At 46.0% G+C, this 17,102-nt stretch overlaps 2 protein-coding genes across 2 annotated transcripts; one reads left to right on the plus strand and one right to left on the minus strand.

Moving 5' to 3' along the window:
* Positions 1 to 1,902: 1,902 nt before the first annotated feature.
* LOC131914061 (lysine-specific demethylase 4D-like) lies at positions 1,903 to 3,621 on the plus strand. The gene has a single exon (XM_059266656.1). It carries the CDS (start codon positions 1,903 to 1,905, stop codon positions 3,298 to 3,300), a length of 1,398 nt encoding a protein of 465 aa, XP_059122639.1. The 3' UTR covers positions 3,301 to 3,621.
* Positions 3,622 to 12,799: 9,178 nt separating this feature from the next.
* On the minus strand, positions 12,800 to 14,562 carry LOC131914062 (lysine-specific demethylase 4D-like). Its single transcript, XM_059266657.1, has one exon. It carries the CDS (start codon positions 14,499 to 14,501, stop codon positions 13,104 to 13,106), a length of 1,398 nt encoding a protein of 465 aa, XP_059122640.1. The 5' UTR covers positions 14,502 to 14,562; the 3' UTR covers positions 12,800 to 13,103.
* Between the last annotated feature and the right edge of the window lie 2,540 nt (positions 14,563 to 17,102).

Raw genomic sequence — 17,102 nt, forward strand, 5'->3', positions numbered from 1 at the left:
TCTCTGTGGTGAAACTCTGTCATGCGTCCTTAAAATGTTCTCTTTTCTGTTTTGGTTTTTTGAGACAGGGTTTCTCTGTAGCTTTGGAGCCTGTCCTGGGTCTTGTTCTGTAGAGCAGGCTGGCCTGGAACTCACAGAGATCTGCCCACCTCTGCCTCCCGAGAGCTGGGATTAAAGGCGTGAGCCACCACTTCCGGGCCCTAAAATGTTCTTAGTGGTTCTATGGACAGTTGGCATATAGCATATTGCTGTGATGTATAACTTTCTTTGTTTAGTGTATTTCTGGTTTGCCTTTTCTCGAATTGGGGTGGTTTACTCTCAAATGAGGTTGGGCGGGGCTAACGGAGGGGTGTGGCCAGTGATAGGCGTGACTAAAGTGGGTGGGCCAGCACTGACGACAGTATTCACCCACCTTTGTGGGTATAAAAGACCCAGAGCTGAGGCTCCAGCACCACAGGGTGTGAAAGTCTCCCAGGAGAAAGCTTCTGTGGTGCTGCACTGTCTTCAGCCAGGTCTCTATGCTGTTGGAGTAAGGTAAGTTATCTGTATCTCTCTTCAACAACTTTCCGATGTTTGTCCTGCTGAGAAAATGACGAGGAGCAAAGGTTCATAAGCGTCAAGCACTCTCCTGGGCGTCAGGATTGGCTGGTCAACCTCCAGCTTTAGGGTGTCAGCTTTATCTGTGTTTCATTTGTGTTCAGTCCTGTCGGCATTTAAGTATGATTATTGTGGGGCAACGTTAATCCGGGCTATCCCCAGTCACAATGAGTTTTGTCACTCGAGGGGTTGACTGTCCAGTTAGTTCTTATCCCTATGTAATATGGGTGGTCGAGGGGGTCTGAGCATGACCAGGCATCCTGGCCGATTTCTGGCTGGGAATGATTGATATTGTCCCCAGGGTTCTCCCCTGTGGTATAGAGTCTGATTCCCTAGGTGTTCCCTGTTTCCCAAAGGCCAGAATCTTTCTTACAGAATTTCCAGATTTTTAATTTTTAAATTTTATGGCCATTGGATTCGATTTTCCTGTTGTGTATGTTTTGGGTTAGAGGCTAGTTTGTTTTCTTTTGTGGGTGAAGGTGTGGGACTCCTCCAAAGTGTTACCCAGTGATTTGATGAAGGGAACCCTGGGGACCTGCAACATCTCAAGTTGCATGGCCCCAGGCTCAGGGTGACGTTTTGAACACAAAAAACCAGGTTCTGGGTTGGCATACCTCAGTTAACAGAAGCTAAAAAGCAAGGTTGGTTTATTTAGAGACCTTCCCAAAAGTATGGACGTTGATGGATGAGGCCTTTATTACAGTTTTAGCAGGTGGTGCTGTCCTTGTGCTGAGGGGCTTTGGTTTGATTTCGTTTGGTTTGGTTTGGTTTGGTTTGGTTTGGTTTGGTTTGGTTTGGTTTGGTTTGGTTTGGTTTTTTTTGGTTTGGTTTGGTTTGAGACAGGGTTTTTCTGTAGCTTTGGAGCCTGCCCTGGATCTCGCTCTGTAGACCAGGCTGGCCTCAAACTCACAGAGATCTGCCTGCCTCTACCTCTCAAGTGCTGGTATTAAAGGCATGCACCATCACCACCTGGCTCCTGTGCTGAGTTTTACAGCCTTAATGAATGTACCTCCATCATGGAGTTCGTCTTGCTAAGGTCTGAGGCCTGTTTTCCACTTACCTTTTGAGAGAAGTCAGGTTTCCTCTCTGCTCTTCCCTAGTGAGGTTAGGTTTTCTGTCTGACAGTTGCATTTGAAATCTTAATTTTTCGTTTGTATTGTTTTCCTTAGATTTTAATTAATGAAGTTTCTTGAATTGGATGACTAAACATTTTATTTCCCGTGTATTCAGGACAACCTTGAGGACAATTTGGATCCGAGAACAACCTGAGTCCCTGATTATCTCGGTCCCAGAGCAGCAGTAGCCATGACATCTGAGCACTGTGGCCCCCAGAGCCCAGGGAGTGCCATCATGACCTTCCGCCCAACCATGAGAGAATTTTCAGATTTCAGCAGGTACATCGCCTACATGGAGTCCCAAGGGGCACACCGAGCCGGACTGGCCAAGGTCATCCCACCCAAGGAGTGGAGAGCCAGGCAGTCCTATGAGGACGTCAGTGACATCTTAATAGCCAGTCCCCTGCAGCAAGTGGTGTCTGGCCAGGCAGGTGTGTTCACTCAATTCCATAAGAAGAAGAAAGCCATGACGGTGGGACAATTCCGTGACCTGGCCAACAGTAAGAAATACCAGACCCCGCCACACCTGAATTTTGAAGATTTGGAGAGAAAATACTGGAAAAGTCGATTCTTTGGGTCACCGATTTATGGTGCAGATGTCAACGGCTCCCTGTTTGATGAGAACACTCAGTATTGGAACGTGGCCCACCTGGGAAGCATTTTGGACCTCTTGAAGCAGGAATGTGGCATTGTGATTGAGGGTGTCAACACGCCCTACCTGTACTTTGGCATGTGGAAGACCACCTTCGCGTGGCACACGGAGAACATGGACCTGTACAGCATCAACTACCTGCACTTTGGGCAGCCCAAGACGTGGTATGCGGTACCCCCCGAGCATGGCCGACGCCTGGAGCACCTGGCCAGGCAGCTGTTCCCGGGCAGTTCCCAGGGCTGCCAGGCCTTCCTGAGGCACAAGGTGGCACTCATCTCACCCACTGTGCTCAAGGAGAATGGTATCCCCTTTGGCCGCATGACGCAGGAGGCTGGGGAGTTCATGGTCACCTTTCCCTATGGCTACCACGCTGGCTTCAACCATGGCTTCAACTGTGCAGAGGCCATCAATTTTGCGACCCCGAGGTGGATCGACTATGGCAAGGTGGCTTCTCAGTGTAGCTGTGGGGAGGCCAGGGTGAGCTTCTCCATGGACGCCTTTGTTCGGATCCTGCAGCCTGAGCGACATGAGCTGTTGAAACACGAGGGACATGGAAGTGTGGACTACCCAGAGGTCACCTCGCACCCCAGTCAGGAGACATTTACTCTGACTCAGAGGCATCCCTGTGCGGGACCCCTCAGGTGTGTGGTAAGCAGAGCCCTCAACAGCTGCCCTTACACTAAGGTGGGCTCTGAGTCCCAGCGCCTTTCAACATCCAAGCTTTTGGCTCCTCAATTCACTGTCCAGGAGAGAAGATTCTCCAAGCAAGCTTCCGGGGCCTCCCTGATCTTCATGGATACTGCTGATGCCAGAGCCCTGGACCTTTCACAACATTCACAGGCCTATGGAATCTTGGATAGGAGCCCCCAAATCTCCCTGCCACTCAAGAAGATGGACTTGAACTCAACAGACACAGGTTCACCTCCTGCCCCTTAGACCTTTTGGCCACCACTGGACATTCCTAGTCATCTGAATCAACGGCTGTCTGATATGCTGACAACTGAAACTGTACTTTGGGTCCTGGATTCAAGTCACCTTTGAATTTGCACATGGTGTCTCCCTCAGAATTGATGCAAAGGATGGATCTACAGTGTGTCGTGCAACTGCGTGAAGAGAATGGATGCTCCATTTGACTGTGGTGTCAGTGATGGGGCTTTTGTAGTTTAGATAGGTTCCGGACAATGGGACTCCTGGATGGAGTCTTCTTCATGTGGGTGTGGAGGTAGGCCACACACCTGCTGTGATGGGAAGCAGCCAGCAGACATCCTTGCAGCTTCTAGGCTGGAAAACCACAAGTCCATTTGACACCTTAGAATATCCTGCCACACCAGTTCTGGGTCAGAGAAAAACTCAATGAGAGGAAATGGCACAGTTCTGAGGATGCCCCATCCTTCCTCCTGCTCTGACAACTGAGTCTTCCTGAGACCATCGACTTGAACCTCCCACTAGGAGGATGCCACAGGGAGAGAAGGCAGGTCTTGGGGCACTCAGCATGGTTCCGAACGTGCATGCACCTGACCTACTCACACAGTACGGTCTTCAGAGCACCATGGCCGTCATCTGCATTGGCACATCTGGAAGGACCTGCACATGCCCATGAGTGCCCTGACTGACTTTCTGGTCCAGAAGTAGGGAGGTGGGAGAGACAGGTGTAGGCTGATCCCTCCTGTATTTCCTCAGCATTTCCTTGTACTTCTGCCCTAATTGTCTCATGGTCTCAGGTGGTGCTACAGAGGCTACAGTGTGGACCGATAACAGGACCTGGTGGGGACTCTACACACTGGCTATGAGTAATCTGTTGTCCATGCTGGGGGCGGGGGAAATGGCTTTTTCCTGTCAGTTACCCCTCACCCATGCTCTGTAAGCAGGCCCAATAAAGATAGTATTAATTCTCCTAACTGAAGTGTGGTAGATACTTTGGTTTGTGTTTGGGGTGCTCTAAAGGAGGGTAGAGGTTTATGTCTCCCCAGGACAGGAATTCTGCCTTAGACTGGATGCCATATACACTTCTTCCCTGTCCCCTCACCACACCCATGGCCTGTCAAAACTAACTAAGAACACCTAACAGCCTCACAACAGAGAGACAGACAGTTCTGTGGTCTTGCTGAACAATGCTTTGTTTGTGGCTACACTACCACCTCAGATCATGGTATAGACAAGAAAATGAGCAATGTCCTCAAATCTTGGCTAACTATACAATGATAATTATTTAACCAGAATCTACTACAAAACAAAAATGAATATGTCTTTTTGCCAGGTGGTTGTGGCTCACCCCTTTAGTCTAGTGAGTACTAGGCCAGCCTGGTCTACAAAGTGAGTTCCAGAACAGCCAGGAACTGTTCATAGAACCACTAAGAACATTTTAGGACCGGGAAGTGGTTTCTTCTGCCTTTAATCCCAGCAGTCAGGAGGCAGAGGTGGGCGGATCTCTGTGAGTTCAAGGCCAGCATGGTCTACAGGGTGAGTTCCAGGACTTCCGGGGCTACACAGAGAAACCTGGTCTGGAAAAATCAGGGGAAAAAATGTCATTTCATAGCCATACAACATCCTGAAACTTTCATCAGTATTGAAGTACAAACATTTTAAATGTCCTAGAACTGGTATAGAGCACAGTTTTGAACTCATGAAACAAATGAAGGATAACATTAAGAATGACAGAACTCGCAGGGTTTGGTGGCACACACCTTTAATCCCAAAACTTGGAAGGCAGAGAGTGAGGCAGGAGGATCTCTGTGAGTTAGAGGCTAGAATGGTCTAAAAAATGAGTTTCCAAACACCTGTGAGATTTGAAAAAAAAAAAAAAACACCTCAAAAAGAAAAGGAGACAAAGAGTTAAATCAGATCATTGATAGCAGTCTCTGCTCTCTTGTTCCTGGCTAACCTCTCAGCTATTGGCACCAACTGGGCCTCTAATCCTCATTTTGAGTGGATCAATATCGGAGCCCTGCATCCTAAACTATATAGAGAATTCTACAATAGTTTAGCACAATTAATGGTGCTTAGGACCAACTAAAACTCTTCAGAGCACAGTTAGTCCATGACTTGACTCATTCACTAAATCCAGTGGGGAATATGACAGGCCCCCAGACCTTAGCACAACTGACTCCATGATGGAAGTACCAGTCAGGGTGTAGACAGCACCACCTATCAAAATGAAGACAAAGACCTTATCCAGCACAGTCCGTAGTTCTGGGACAGGCTCTAAATACACTAACCTTGCATTTTGGTTTCTGTAGTTATGCTCAGCTAACTGCTCTTGTTAACTGAAGTTTGTCAACCCAGAACACGGTCTTTGAGCTTAAAAGCTGACCCTGAGAAAGACTCCTGACTATACTGGGATCCTGAACACCCAGTGTAGTTGCCATCTGGCCAATAAAGACTTTCTGTTGCCTTAATCCCACGTCCCAGCAGTCTTTTCTGGTGGATTTCCTCCCACAACTGAAAACCAACCATTACCCATTTTGTTTTGAAACAATCAGAAGCAAGACAACAGTAAATGAAATACTGGAAATTATTTTAATGAATCTAGATGTCATGAAGTCAGCAGAAAGTGTAAAAGAATTTAAGGTAAAAGAAAAGTCATGTCGGGCAGTGGTGGCACACGCCTTTATTTCCAGTGCTCGGGAGTCAGACCCTGGTGGAACTCTGTGAGTTCGAGGCCAGCCTGATCTACAGAGCAAGATCCAGGACAGGCACCAAAATAACAGAGAGAAACCGCGTCTTATATATCGGGGGTGGGGGGGGGGAAGCAAAGCCTTAAAACAAGAGCATTTACTGTTGTCTTGCTTCTGATTGTTTCAAAACAAAATGAGTAATGGTTGGTTTTCAGTTGTGGGAAGATATCCACCAGAAAAGACTGCTGGGACGAGAGATTAAGGCAACAGAAAGTCTTTATTGGCCAGCCGGCAACTACACTGGGTGTTCAGGATCCCAGTATAGTCAGGAGCCTTTTTCAGGGTCAGCTTTTAAGCTCAAAGACGGTGTTCTGGTTTGACAAACTTCAGTTAACAAGAGCAGTTAGCTGAGCATAACTACAAAAACCGAAATGCAAGGTTAGTGTTTTTAGAGCCTGTCCCAGAACTATGGACTGTGGTGGATAAGGTCTTTGTCTTCATTTTGATAGGTGGTGCTGTCTACACCCTGACTGGTACTTCCATCAGCGAGTCAGTTGTGCTAAGGTCTGGGGGCCTGTCACATTCCCCACTGGATAGTGAATGAGTGGAGTCATGGACTCACTGTGCTCTGAAGAGGTGTAGTTGTTCCTAAGCACCAAAAAAATCAGTAGCTCTCCTATACACAAATGATAAAAGGGCTGAGAAAGAAGTCAGAGAAACATCACCCTTTACAATAGCCACAAATAATATACAATTCCTTGGGATAACACTAACTAAACAAGTGAAGAACCTTTTTGATGAGAGCTTTAAATCTCTAAAGAAAGAAATTGAAGAAGATATCAGAAAATGGAAGGATCTCCCATGCTCATGGATAGGTTGGATTAACATAGTAAAAATGGCAATCTTACCAAAAGCAATCTATAGATTCAATGCAATCCCCATCAAAATCCCAACACAATTCTTCACAGAGTTGGAAAGAAAAATACTCAACTTCATATGGAAAAACAAAAGACCCAGGATAGCTAAAAGAATCCTGTATGATAAAGCAGCCTCTGGAAGCATCACCATCCCCGACCTCAAGCTCTACTATAGAGCTATAGTAATAAAAACAGCTTGGTACTGGTATAAAAACCGACATATGGACCAATGGAATCGAATTGAAGACCCTGACATTAATCCATGCACATATCAACACCTGAGTTTTGACAAAGAAGCCAAAACTAGACAATGAAAAAAAAGAAAGTATCTTCAACAAATGGTGCTGGCATAACTGGATGTCAATATGTAAAAGATTACAAATAGATCCATATCTGTCACCATGCACAAAACTCAAATCCAAGTGGATCAAAGACCTCAACATAAATCCAGTTACACTAAACTTAATAGAAAAGAAAGTATGAAGTACTCTTGAATGCATTGGCACCAGAGACTACTTCCTAAATATAACACCAACAGCACAGACACTGAGCACAACAATTAATTAATGGGACCTCTTAAAACTGAGAAGCTTTTGCAGGGCAAAAGACACAGTCAATAAGACAAAAAGACAGCCTACAGAATGGGAAAGGATATTCACCAACCCCACATCTGACAGAGGATTGATCTCCACAGTATATAAAGAACTCAAGAAACTAGACATCAAAATACTGAACAATCCAATTAAAAAAATGGGCTAAAGAGCTAAACAGAGAATTCACAAAACAAGAATCACAAATGGCTGAAAGACATTTAAAGAAATTCTCAACATCCTTAATCATCAGAGAAATGCAAATCAAAATGACTCTGAGATACCACCTTACACCTGTCAGAATGGATATGATCAAAAACACTAATGACAGACAATGTTGGAGAGGATGTGGAGTAAAGGGAACACTCCTCCACTGTTGGTGGGAATGCAAGCTTGTACAACTACTATGGAAATCAGTATGGTGGTTTCTCAGAAAATTAGGAATTGAACTACCTCAAGACCCAGCCATACCACTCTTGGGCATCTACCCAAGAACGCTGATTCATACCACAAAGATACATGCTCAGCTATGTTCATAGCAGCACTATTTGTAATAGCCAGAACCTGGAAACAACCTAGATGCCTGTTAACTGAAGAATGGATTAAGAAAATGTGGTACATATACACAATGGAGTACTGCTTAGCAGAGAAAAACAATGACAGCATGAAATTTGCAGGCAAATGGATGGAACTAGAAAAAAAATCCTGAATGAAGTAACCCAAACCCAGAAGGACAAACGTGGTATGTACTCACTCATAAGTGGATTCTAGATATAAAGTAAAGAACAATCAGACTACAACCCACAGAACCATGGAGGATATATATATATATATATATGGGGGACCCTAGGATGACTATGGCTTGTAATAAATTTTGGGTTTACTCAATTACTGAGCAAACCTCAAGGAAACATTTCACTATTAATATAAGAATTTATACTATATCAAGCTGATAATAGAATAATTAATTAATTAATTAAAAAAATAAAAAATAAAAGAAAAATTTAAATCATTAAAAAAAAACCGAAACAAACATATTTTGCTAAAGTAAAAAGGGGGAACTAGGGACTCATCATTCCTCTCCACATTCTATTCTTTCCCTTGTTTTATATATTTTAAATTTTTTATTGGTGGATTCTCCTGGAGTATCCACTGCAGATAAGCACCGGAGGGCTCCTGTTGCAAATCACCCTCTGGAGTGATGGAAGGATCTTTCTACTGGCACTTGGAGGAGACCCGATCTGGTATTGATGTGGGCCCGGGGTTCAGTTTATGTCTTTCCTCAGGACAATGAGGTTCCTCTTTGGATTCCTGAGCGCTGAGTGCACCCTGTGGCTACTGCTGAAGCCCAACATGGCAGAGACCTATTGGGCCTTCATGAAAAACTCTCCCCTTCTGATGCCAATGGGGATTGAGAGCCCAATATGGCCAACTTTGGCAAGCATTAACATAAGCCTAGGAACTGTAACCATGTGGTTGGATTCTCTAGAAGGTAATGTATGGTAACTGCTTTTTCAAGTATGTTTGAGAACAAGTCACCCAAACACCTTGGAGATTAAGGATAACCCTGAAGGTCACTGACCTCTATTCATTAACAGTTGCATGCCAGCTAAGCCTTTTCATTTACAAAATCCTCTTCAAGCTGGTGTAATAATACTTTTCAGGAGTTGCTCTGTGCAACATTTATTGGCCTCCTGAAATTCATTTAGCCCCCTTTGAAGATATCTTAAGATTTATCAGCCTAGCCAGGCGTTGGTGGTGCACGCCTTTAATCCCAGCACTTGGGAGGCAGAGCCAGGTGGATCTCTGTGAGTTCGAGGCTAGCCGGGGCTACCAAGTGAGCTCCAGGAAAAGCACAAAGCTACACAGAGAAACCCTGTCTCAAAAAACCAAAAAAAAAAAAAAAATTATCAGCCTAAATGTAGCCATTATAAGACCATTAGCTCTGCTCCTTGTGAGCTGCCTGTTTTTTCTTTATGGTTCTTAGTTGTTCTTTTGCAGAGCTGCCTGATTAAGTCGTGCTGGGATCAAGAAAAATGGACCTTGGTGGTTCCTGTTCCTGGAGTTGTATCCATGCCAGTGGATGCCCACACACTCCAGAAGAGAATTTGACATTGCTGCTGCTGTTGTTGCTGTTATACAGAGGCGGCCACAACTGCTACTGTTTCTGGGATTACCATTTCATAATTGGTTACTACAGCTAGCACAGTGGAGACCCTGGCAGCAAAAGTAGCTACCACAGTTAATTAATCTTTCATTATATTGGGCATGATAAGTTTAATTCAGTAGTTATATACATTTCGATTGGCTTTTAAAATTATAAATTTATAAACTCAAGTTCCATTTGCCTTTGGGATACCATCTTACAAAGACTCCAATTTGCAGTAAGGCTCCTTAAGGAAGGGAATGGCTCAGTTACCTTTAGCCTACTGGCTATGGGTGGGTTAGGACCTCTGTTGGTCTTTTCTGTGTCAAACACACAGAATGCAAGCCCAGTGCCACTTTGAGATCCTTGGCAGCAGTTAACTCTGCAGCTCACACACGATTGAGCCTGTATGATAATGAGTATTCAGACGGGTAATGCCTTGGGGGGCGTTCACCAACCTAAGACGAGTGCCTGTGTAGCCTGGGCAGGTGTCTCCATGACGGGTAAGGTGACCTGCTGACGTCCCATGCAACCTAAGTCAGGAGCTCATTTATTAGTAAAATGGGGACCTACAAGGCCCTGGCCCCCATTTTGGAAAATTGTTGCCTTGCTTGCTGACCTTGACCTTGATATCCTCCCTATGCTAATTCCCTGCAAGGTTCCACCCTCCTGAATGCTTAAGGGAAGTTCCTTGTATGTGTATCCTGCATAATGGGCATTAACATCTTAGACGAAAGAATATAAAACATCTTTAGCAGCCTGGCAGTGGTGGCGAACACCTTTAATCCCTGAACTGGGATGAGTTCGAGGATAGGCTCCAAAGCAATACGGAAAAACCCTGTCTGGGCGGGGGGAGCATCTGTAGCAAACTTCTGCTCTCCAGGGTTCTCCCATTGTGCTGTAAGCATGTATTCAAGATCTCCTCCCTCCTTCAATAAATGGCATTCAGGATTAAAAAAAAAAAAAAAAAAGGAAATTCATACCAGGTAGTGGTAGCACATACCTTTAATCCCAGCAATCAGGAGGCAGACCCAGGCAGATCTCTGTGAGTTCCAGGCGAGCCTGGTCTACAGAACGAGATCCAGGACAAGCACCAAAATAACAGAGAAAAACCCCATCTCAAAAATCACAAGAAAAAAGAAATGCCTTAAACCAAGAGCAGTTAGCCAAGCATAACTACAGAAAACAAAATGCAAGGTTAGTGTATTTTGAGCCTGTCCCAGAGCTACGGACTGTGCTGGATAAGGTCTTTGTTTTCATTTGCATAGGTGGTGCTGTCTACACCCTGACTGGTACTTCCATCATGGAGTCAGTTGTGCTAAGGTCTGGGGGCCTGTCATATTCCCCACTGGATTTAGTGAATGAGTCAAGTCACGGACTCACTGTGCTCTGAAGAGGTTTAGTTGGTCTTAAGCACCATTAATTGTGCTAAACTATTGTAGAATTCTCCATATAGTTTAGGATGCAGGGCTCCGATATTGATCCACTCAAAATGAGGATTAGAGGCCCAGTTTGGTGCCAATAGCTGAGAGGTTAGCCAGGAACAAGAGAGCAGAGACTGCTATCAATGATCTGATTTAACTCTTTGTCTCCTTTTCTTTTTGAGGTGTTTTTTTTTTTTCAAATCTCACAGGTGTTTGGAAACTCATTTTTTAGACCATTCTAGCCTCTAACTCACAGATCCTCCTGCCTCACTCTCTGCCTTCCAAGTTTTGGGATTAAAGGTGTGTGCCACCAAACCCTGCGAGTTCTGTCATTCTTAATGTTATCCTTCATTTGTTTCATGAGTTCAAAACTGTGCTCTATACCAGTTCTAGGACATTTAAAATGTTTGTACTTCAATACTGATGAAAGTTTCAGAATCTTGTATGGCTATGAAATGACATTTGTTTTCCCCTGATTTTTCCAGACCAGGTTTCTCTGTGTAGCCCTGGAAGTCCTGGAACTCACCCTGTAGACCATGCTGGCCTTGAACTCACAGAGATCTGCCCACCTCTGCCTCCTGACTGCTGGGATTAAAGGCAGAAGAAACCACTTCCCGGCCTTAAAGTGTTCTTAGTGGTTCTATGAACAGTTCCTGGCTGTTCTGGAATTCACTTTGTAGACCAGGCTGGCCTAGTACTCACTAGACTAAAGGGGTGAGCCACAACCACCTGGCAAAAAGACATATTCATTTTTGTTTTGTGGTGGATTCTGGTTAAATAATTATCATTGTATAGTTAGCCAAGATTTGAGGACATTGCTCATTTTCTTGTCTATACCCTGATCTGAGGTGGTAGTGTAGCCACACAACAAAGCATTGTTCAGCAAGACCACAGACCTGTCTGTCTCTCTGTTGTGAGGCTGTTATGTGTTCTTAGTTAGCTTTGAGGGGCCATGGGTATGGTGAGGGGACAGGGAAGAAGTGTATATGGCATCCAGTCTAAGGCAGAATTCCTGTCCTGGGGAGACATAAACCTCTACCCTCCTTTAGAGCAGCACCCCAAACACAAACCAAAGTATCCACTACACTTCAGTTAGGAGAATTAATACTATCTTTATTGGGCCTGCTTACAGAGCATGGGTGAGGGGTAACTGACAGGAAAAAGCCATTTCCCCCCAGCGTGGACAACAGATTACTCATAGCGAGTGTGTGGAGTCCCCACCAGGTCCTGTTATCGGTCCACACTGTAGCCTCTGTAGCACCACCTGAGACCATGAGACAATTAGGGCAGAAGTACAAGGAAATGCTGAGGGAATACAGGAGGGATCAGCCTACAATGTCTCTCTCACCTCCCTACTTCTGGACCAGAAAGTCAGTCAGGGCACTCATGGGCATGTGCAGGTCCTTCCAGATGTGCCGATGCAGATGACGGCCATGATGCTCTGAAGACCGTACTGTGTGAGTAGGTCAGGTGCATGCACGTTCGGAACCATGCTGAGTGCCCCAAGACCTGCCTTCTCTCCCTGTGGCATCCTCCTAGTGGGAGGTTCAAGTCGATGGTCTCAGGAAGACACAGTTGTCAGAGCAGGAGGAAGGATGGGGCATCCTCAGAACTGTGCCATTTCCTCTCATTGAGTTTTTCTCTGACCCAGAACTGGTGTGGCAGGATATTCTAAGGTGTCAAATGGACTTGTGGTTTTCTAGCCTAGAAGCTGCAAGGATGTCTGCTGGCTGCTTCCCATCACAGCAGGTGTGTGGCCTACCTCCACACCCACATGAAGAAGACTCCATCCAGGAGTCCCATTGTCCGGAACCTATCTAAACTACAAAAGCCCCATCACTGACACCACAGTCAAATGGAGCATCCATTCTCTTCACGCAGTTGCACGACACACTGTAGATCCATCCTTTGCATCAATTCTGAGGGAGACACCATGTGCAAATTCAAAGGTGACTTGAATCCAGGACCCAAAGTACAGTTTCAGTTGTCAGCATATCAGACAGCCGTTGATTCAGATGACTAGGAATGTCCAGTGGTGGCCAAAAGGTCTAAGGGGCAGGAGGTGAACCTGTGTCTGTTGAGTTCAAGTCCATCTTCTTGAGTGGCAGGGAGATTTGGGGGCTCCTATCCAAGATTCCATAGGCCTGTGAATGTTGTGAAAGGTCCAGGGCTCTGGCATCAGCAGTATCCATGAAGATCAGGGAGGCCCCGGAAGCTTGCTTGGAGAATCTTCTCTCCTGGACAGTGAATTGAGGAGCCAAAAGCTTGGATGTTGAAAGGCGCTGGGACTCAGAGCCCACCTTAGTGTAAGGGCAGCTGTTGAGGGCTCTGCTTACCACACACCTGAGGGGTCCCGCACAGGGATGCCTCTGAGTCAGAGTAAATGTCTCCTGACTGGGGTGCGAGGTGACCTCTGGGTAGTCCACACTTCCATGTCCCTCGTGTTTCAACAGCTCATGTCGCTCAGGCTGCAGGATCCGAACAAAGGCGTCCATGGAGAAGCTCACCCTGGCCTCCCCACAGCTACACTGAGAAGCCACCTTGCCATAGTCGATCCACCTCGGGGTCGCAAAATTGATGGCCTCTGCACAGTTGAAGCCATGGTTGAAGCCAGCGTGGTAGCCATAGGGAAAGGTGACCATGAACTCCCCAGCCTCCTGCGTCATGCGGCCAAAGGGGATACCATTCTCCTTGAGCACAGTGGGTGAGATGAGTGCCACCTTGTGCCTCAGGAAGGCCTGGCAGCCCTGGGAACTGCCCGGGAACAGCTGCCTGGCCAGGTGCTCCAGGCGTCGGCCATGCTCGGGGGGTACCGCATACCACGTCTTGGGCTGCCCAAAGTGCAGGTAGTTGATGCTGTACAGGTCCATGTCCTCCGTGTGCCACGCGAAGGTGGTCTTCCACATGCCAAAGTACAGGTAGGGCGTGTTGACACCCTCAATCACAATGCCACATTCCTGCTTCAAGAGGTCCAAAATGCTTCCCAGGTGGGCCACGTTCCAATACTGAGTGTTCTCATCAAACAGGGAGCCGTTGACATCTGCACCATAAATCGGTGACCCAAAGAATCGACTTTTCCAGTATTTTCTCTCCAAATCTTCAAAATTCAGGTGTGGCGGGGTCTGGTATTTCTTACTGTTGGCCAGGTCACGGAATTGTCCCACCGTCATGGCTTTCTTCTTCTTATGGAATTGAGTGAACACACCTGCCTGGCCAGACACCACTTGCTGCAGGGGACTGGCTATTAAGATGTCACTGACGTCCTCATAGGACTGCCTGGCTCTCCACTCCTTGGGTGGGATGACCTTGGCCAGTCCGGCTCGGTGTGCCCCTTGGGACTCCATGTAGGCGATGTACCTGCTGAAATCTGAAAATTCTCTCATGGTTGGGCGGAAGGTCATGATGGCACTCCCTGGGCTCTGGGGGCCACAGTGCTCAGATGTCATGGCTACTGCTGCTCTGGGACCGAGATAATCAGGGACTCAAGGTTGTTCTTGGATCCAAATTGTCCTCAAGGTTGTCCTGAATACATGGGAAATAAAATGTTTAGTCATCCAATTCAAGAAACTTCATTAATTAAAATCTAAGGAAAACAATACAAACGAAAAATTAAGATTTCAAATGCAACTGTCAGACAGAAAACCTAACCTCACTAGGGAAGAGCAGAGAGGAAACCTGACTTCTCTCAAAAGGTAAGTGGAAAACAGGCCTCAGACCTTAGCAAGACGAACTCCATGATGGAGGTACCATTAAGGCTGTAAAACTCAGCACAGGAGCCAGGTGGTGATGGTGCATGCCTTTAATACCAGCACTTGAGAAGCAGAGGCAGGCAGATCTCTGTGAGTTTGAGGCCAGCCTGGGCTACAGAGGGAGATCCAGGGCAGACTCCAAAGCTACAGAAAAACCGTCTCAAACCAAACCAAACCAAACCAAACCAAACCAAACCAAACCAAACCAAATACCCTCAGCAGGAGGACAGCACCACCTGCTAAAACTCTAAAAAGGCCTAATCCATCAATGTCCATACTTTTGGGAAGGTCTCTAAATGCACCAACCTTGCTTTTTAGCTTCTGTTAACTGAGGTATGCCATCCCAGAACCTGGTTTTTTGTGTTCAAAAGGTCACCCTGAGCCTGGGGCCATGCAACCTGAGATGTTGCAGGTCCCCAGGGTTCCCTTGATCAAATCACTGGGTAACACTTTGGAGGAGTCCCACACCTTCACCCACAAAAGGAAACAAACTAGCCTCTAACCCAAAATATACACAATAGGAAAATCTAATCCAATGGCCATAAAATTTAAAAACTAAAAATCTGGAAATTCTGTAAGAAAGATTCTGGCCTTTGGGAAACAGGGAACACCTAGGGAATCAGATTCTATACCACAGGGGAGGACCCCGGGGGCAATATCAATCATTCCCAGCCAGAAATCGGCCAGGATGCCTGGTCATGCTCAGACCCCCTCGACCACCCATATTACATAGGGATAAGAACTAACTGGACAGTCAACCCCTCGAGTGACAAAACTCATTGTGACTGGGGATAGCCCGGATTAACGTTGCCCCACAATAATCATACTTAAATGCTGACAGGACTGAACACAAATGAAACACAGATAAAGCTGACACCCTAAAGCTGGAGGTTGACCAGCCAATCCTGACGCCCAGGAGAGTGCTTGACGCTTATGAACCTTTGATCCTCGTCATTTTCTCAGCAGGACAAACATCGGAAAGTTGTTGAAGAGAGATACAGATAACTTACCTTACTCCAACAGCATGGAGACCTGGCTGAAGACAGTGCAGCACCACAGAAGCTTTCTCCTGGGAGACTTTCACTCCGTGTGGTGCTGGAGCCTCAGCTCTGGGTCTTTTATACCCACAAAGGTGGGTGAATACTGTCATCAGTGCTGGCCCACCCACTTTAGTCACGCCTATCACTGGCCACACCCCTCCGTTAGCCCCACCCAACCTCATTTGAGAGTAAACCACCCCAATTCGAGAAAAGGCAAACCAGAAATACACTAAACAAAGAAAGTTATACAGCACAGCAATATGCTATATGCCAACTGTCCATAGAACCACTAAGAACATTTTAGGGCCGGGAAGTAGTGGCTCATGCCTTTAATCCAGCTCTCGGGAGGCAGAGGTGGGCAGATCTCTGTGAGATCCAGGCCAGCCTGCTCTACAGAACAAGATCCAGGACAGGCTCCAAAGCTACAGAGAAACCCTGTCTCAAAAAACCAAAACAGAAAAGAGAACATTTTAAGGACGCATGACAGAGTTTCACCACAGAGAGACACAAGCAGGTCTGCGGTCTTGCTGGACAATTCTTTGTTTAGTGTTTACACAAGCACCTGAGATCAGGAGACAGACAAGAAAATAAGCGATGTCCTAAAATCTTGGCTAACTAGACAGTGATAATTATTTAACCCAAATCCACCACAAAACAAATACGAAAGAAGACGTCTTTTTGCCAGGTGGTTGTGGCTCATGCCTTTAGTCCCAGAATTGGGAGGCAGATGCAGGCACATCTCTGGGTTCAAGGCCACCATGATCTACAGGGTGAGTTCCACGACTTCCAGGGCTACACAGATAAACCTGGTCTGGAAAAAATCAGGGGAAAAAATGTCATTTCATAGCCATACAACATCCTGAAACTTTCATCAGTATTGAAGTACAAACATTTTAAATGTTCAAGAATTTGGTATTGAGCATAGTTTTGGCCTGGATGAAACAAATGAAGGATAACATTAAGAATGGCAAAGCCAGCAGGGTTTGGTGGCACACACCTTTAATCCCAACACTTGGAATGCAGGGATTGAGGCAGGATGATCTCTGTGAGTTTGAGCCCAGCCTGGTCTGAAAAATGAGTTCCAGGACAGCCAGGGGTGTTACACAGAAACAACCTGTCTTAAAAGAAAAAAAAAACCAACCAAACAAACAAACAAACAAAAACAAAACAAAACAAAAAAGACAAATTAATCCATATGAGTGGACCACTTGGTTTCTCTACTAGGTCAGTTTTGGATATTTGTACTTCTGGACAATTA

This window comes from Peromyscus eremicus, chromosome 7 (assembly GCF_949786415.1).
Source record: "Peromyscus eremicus chromosome 7, PerEre_H2_v1, whole genome shotgun sequence".
In the NCBI taxonomy this organism is placed as follows: Eukaryota; Metazoa; Chordata; class Mammalia; order Rodentia; family Cricetidae; genus Peromyscus; species Peromyscus eremicus.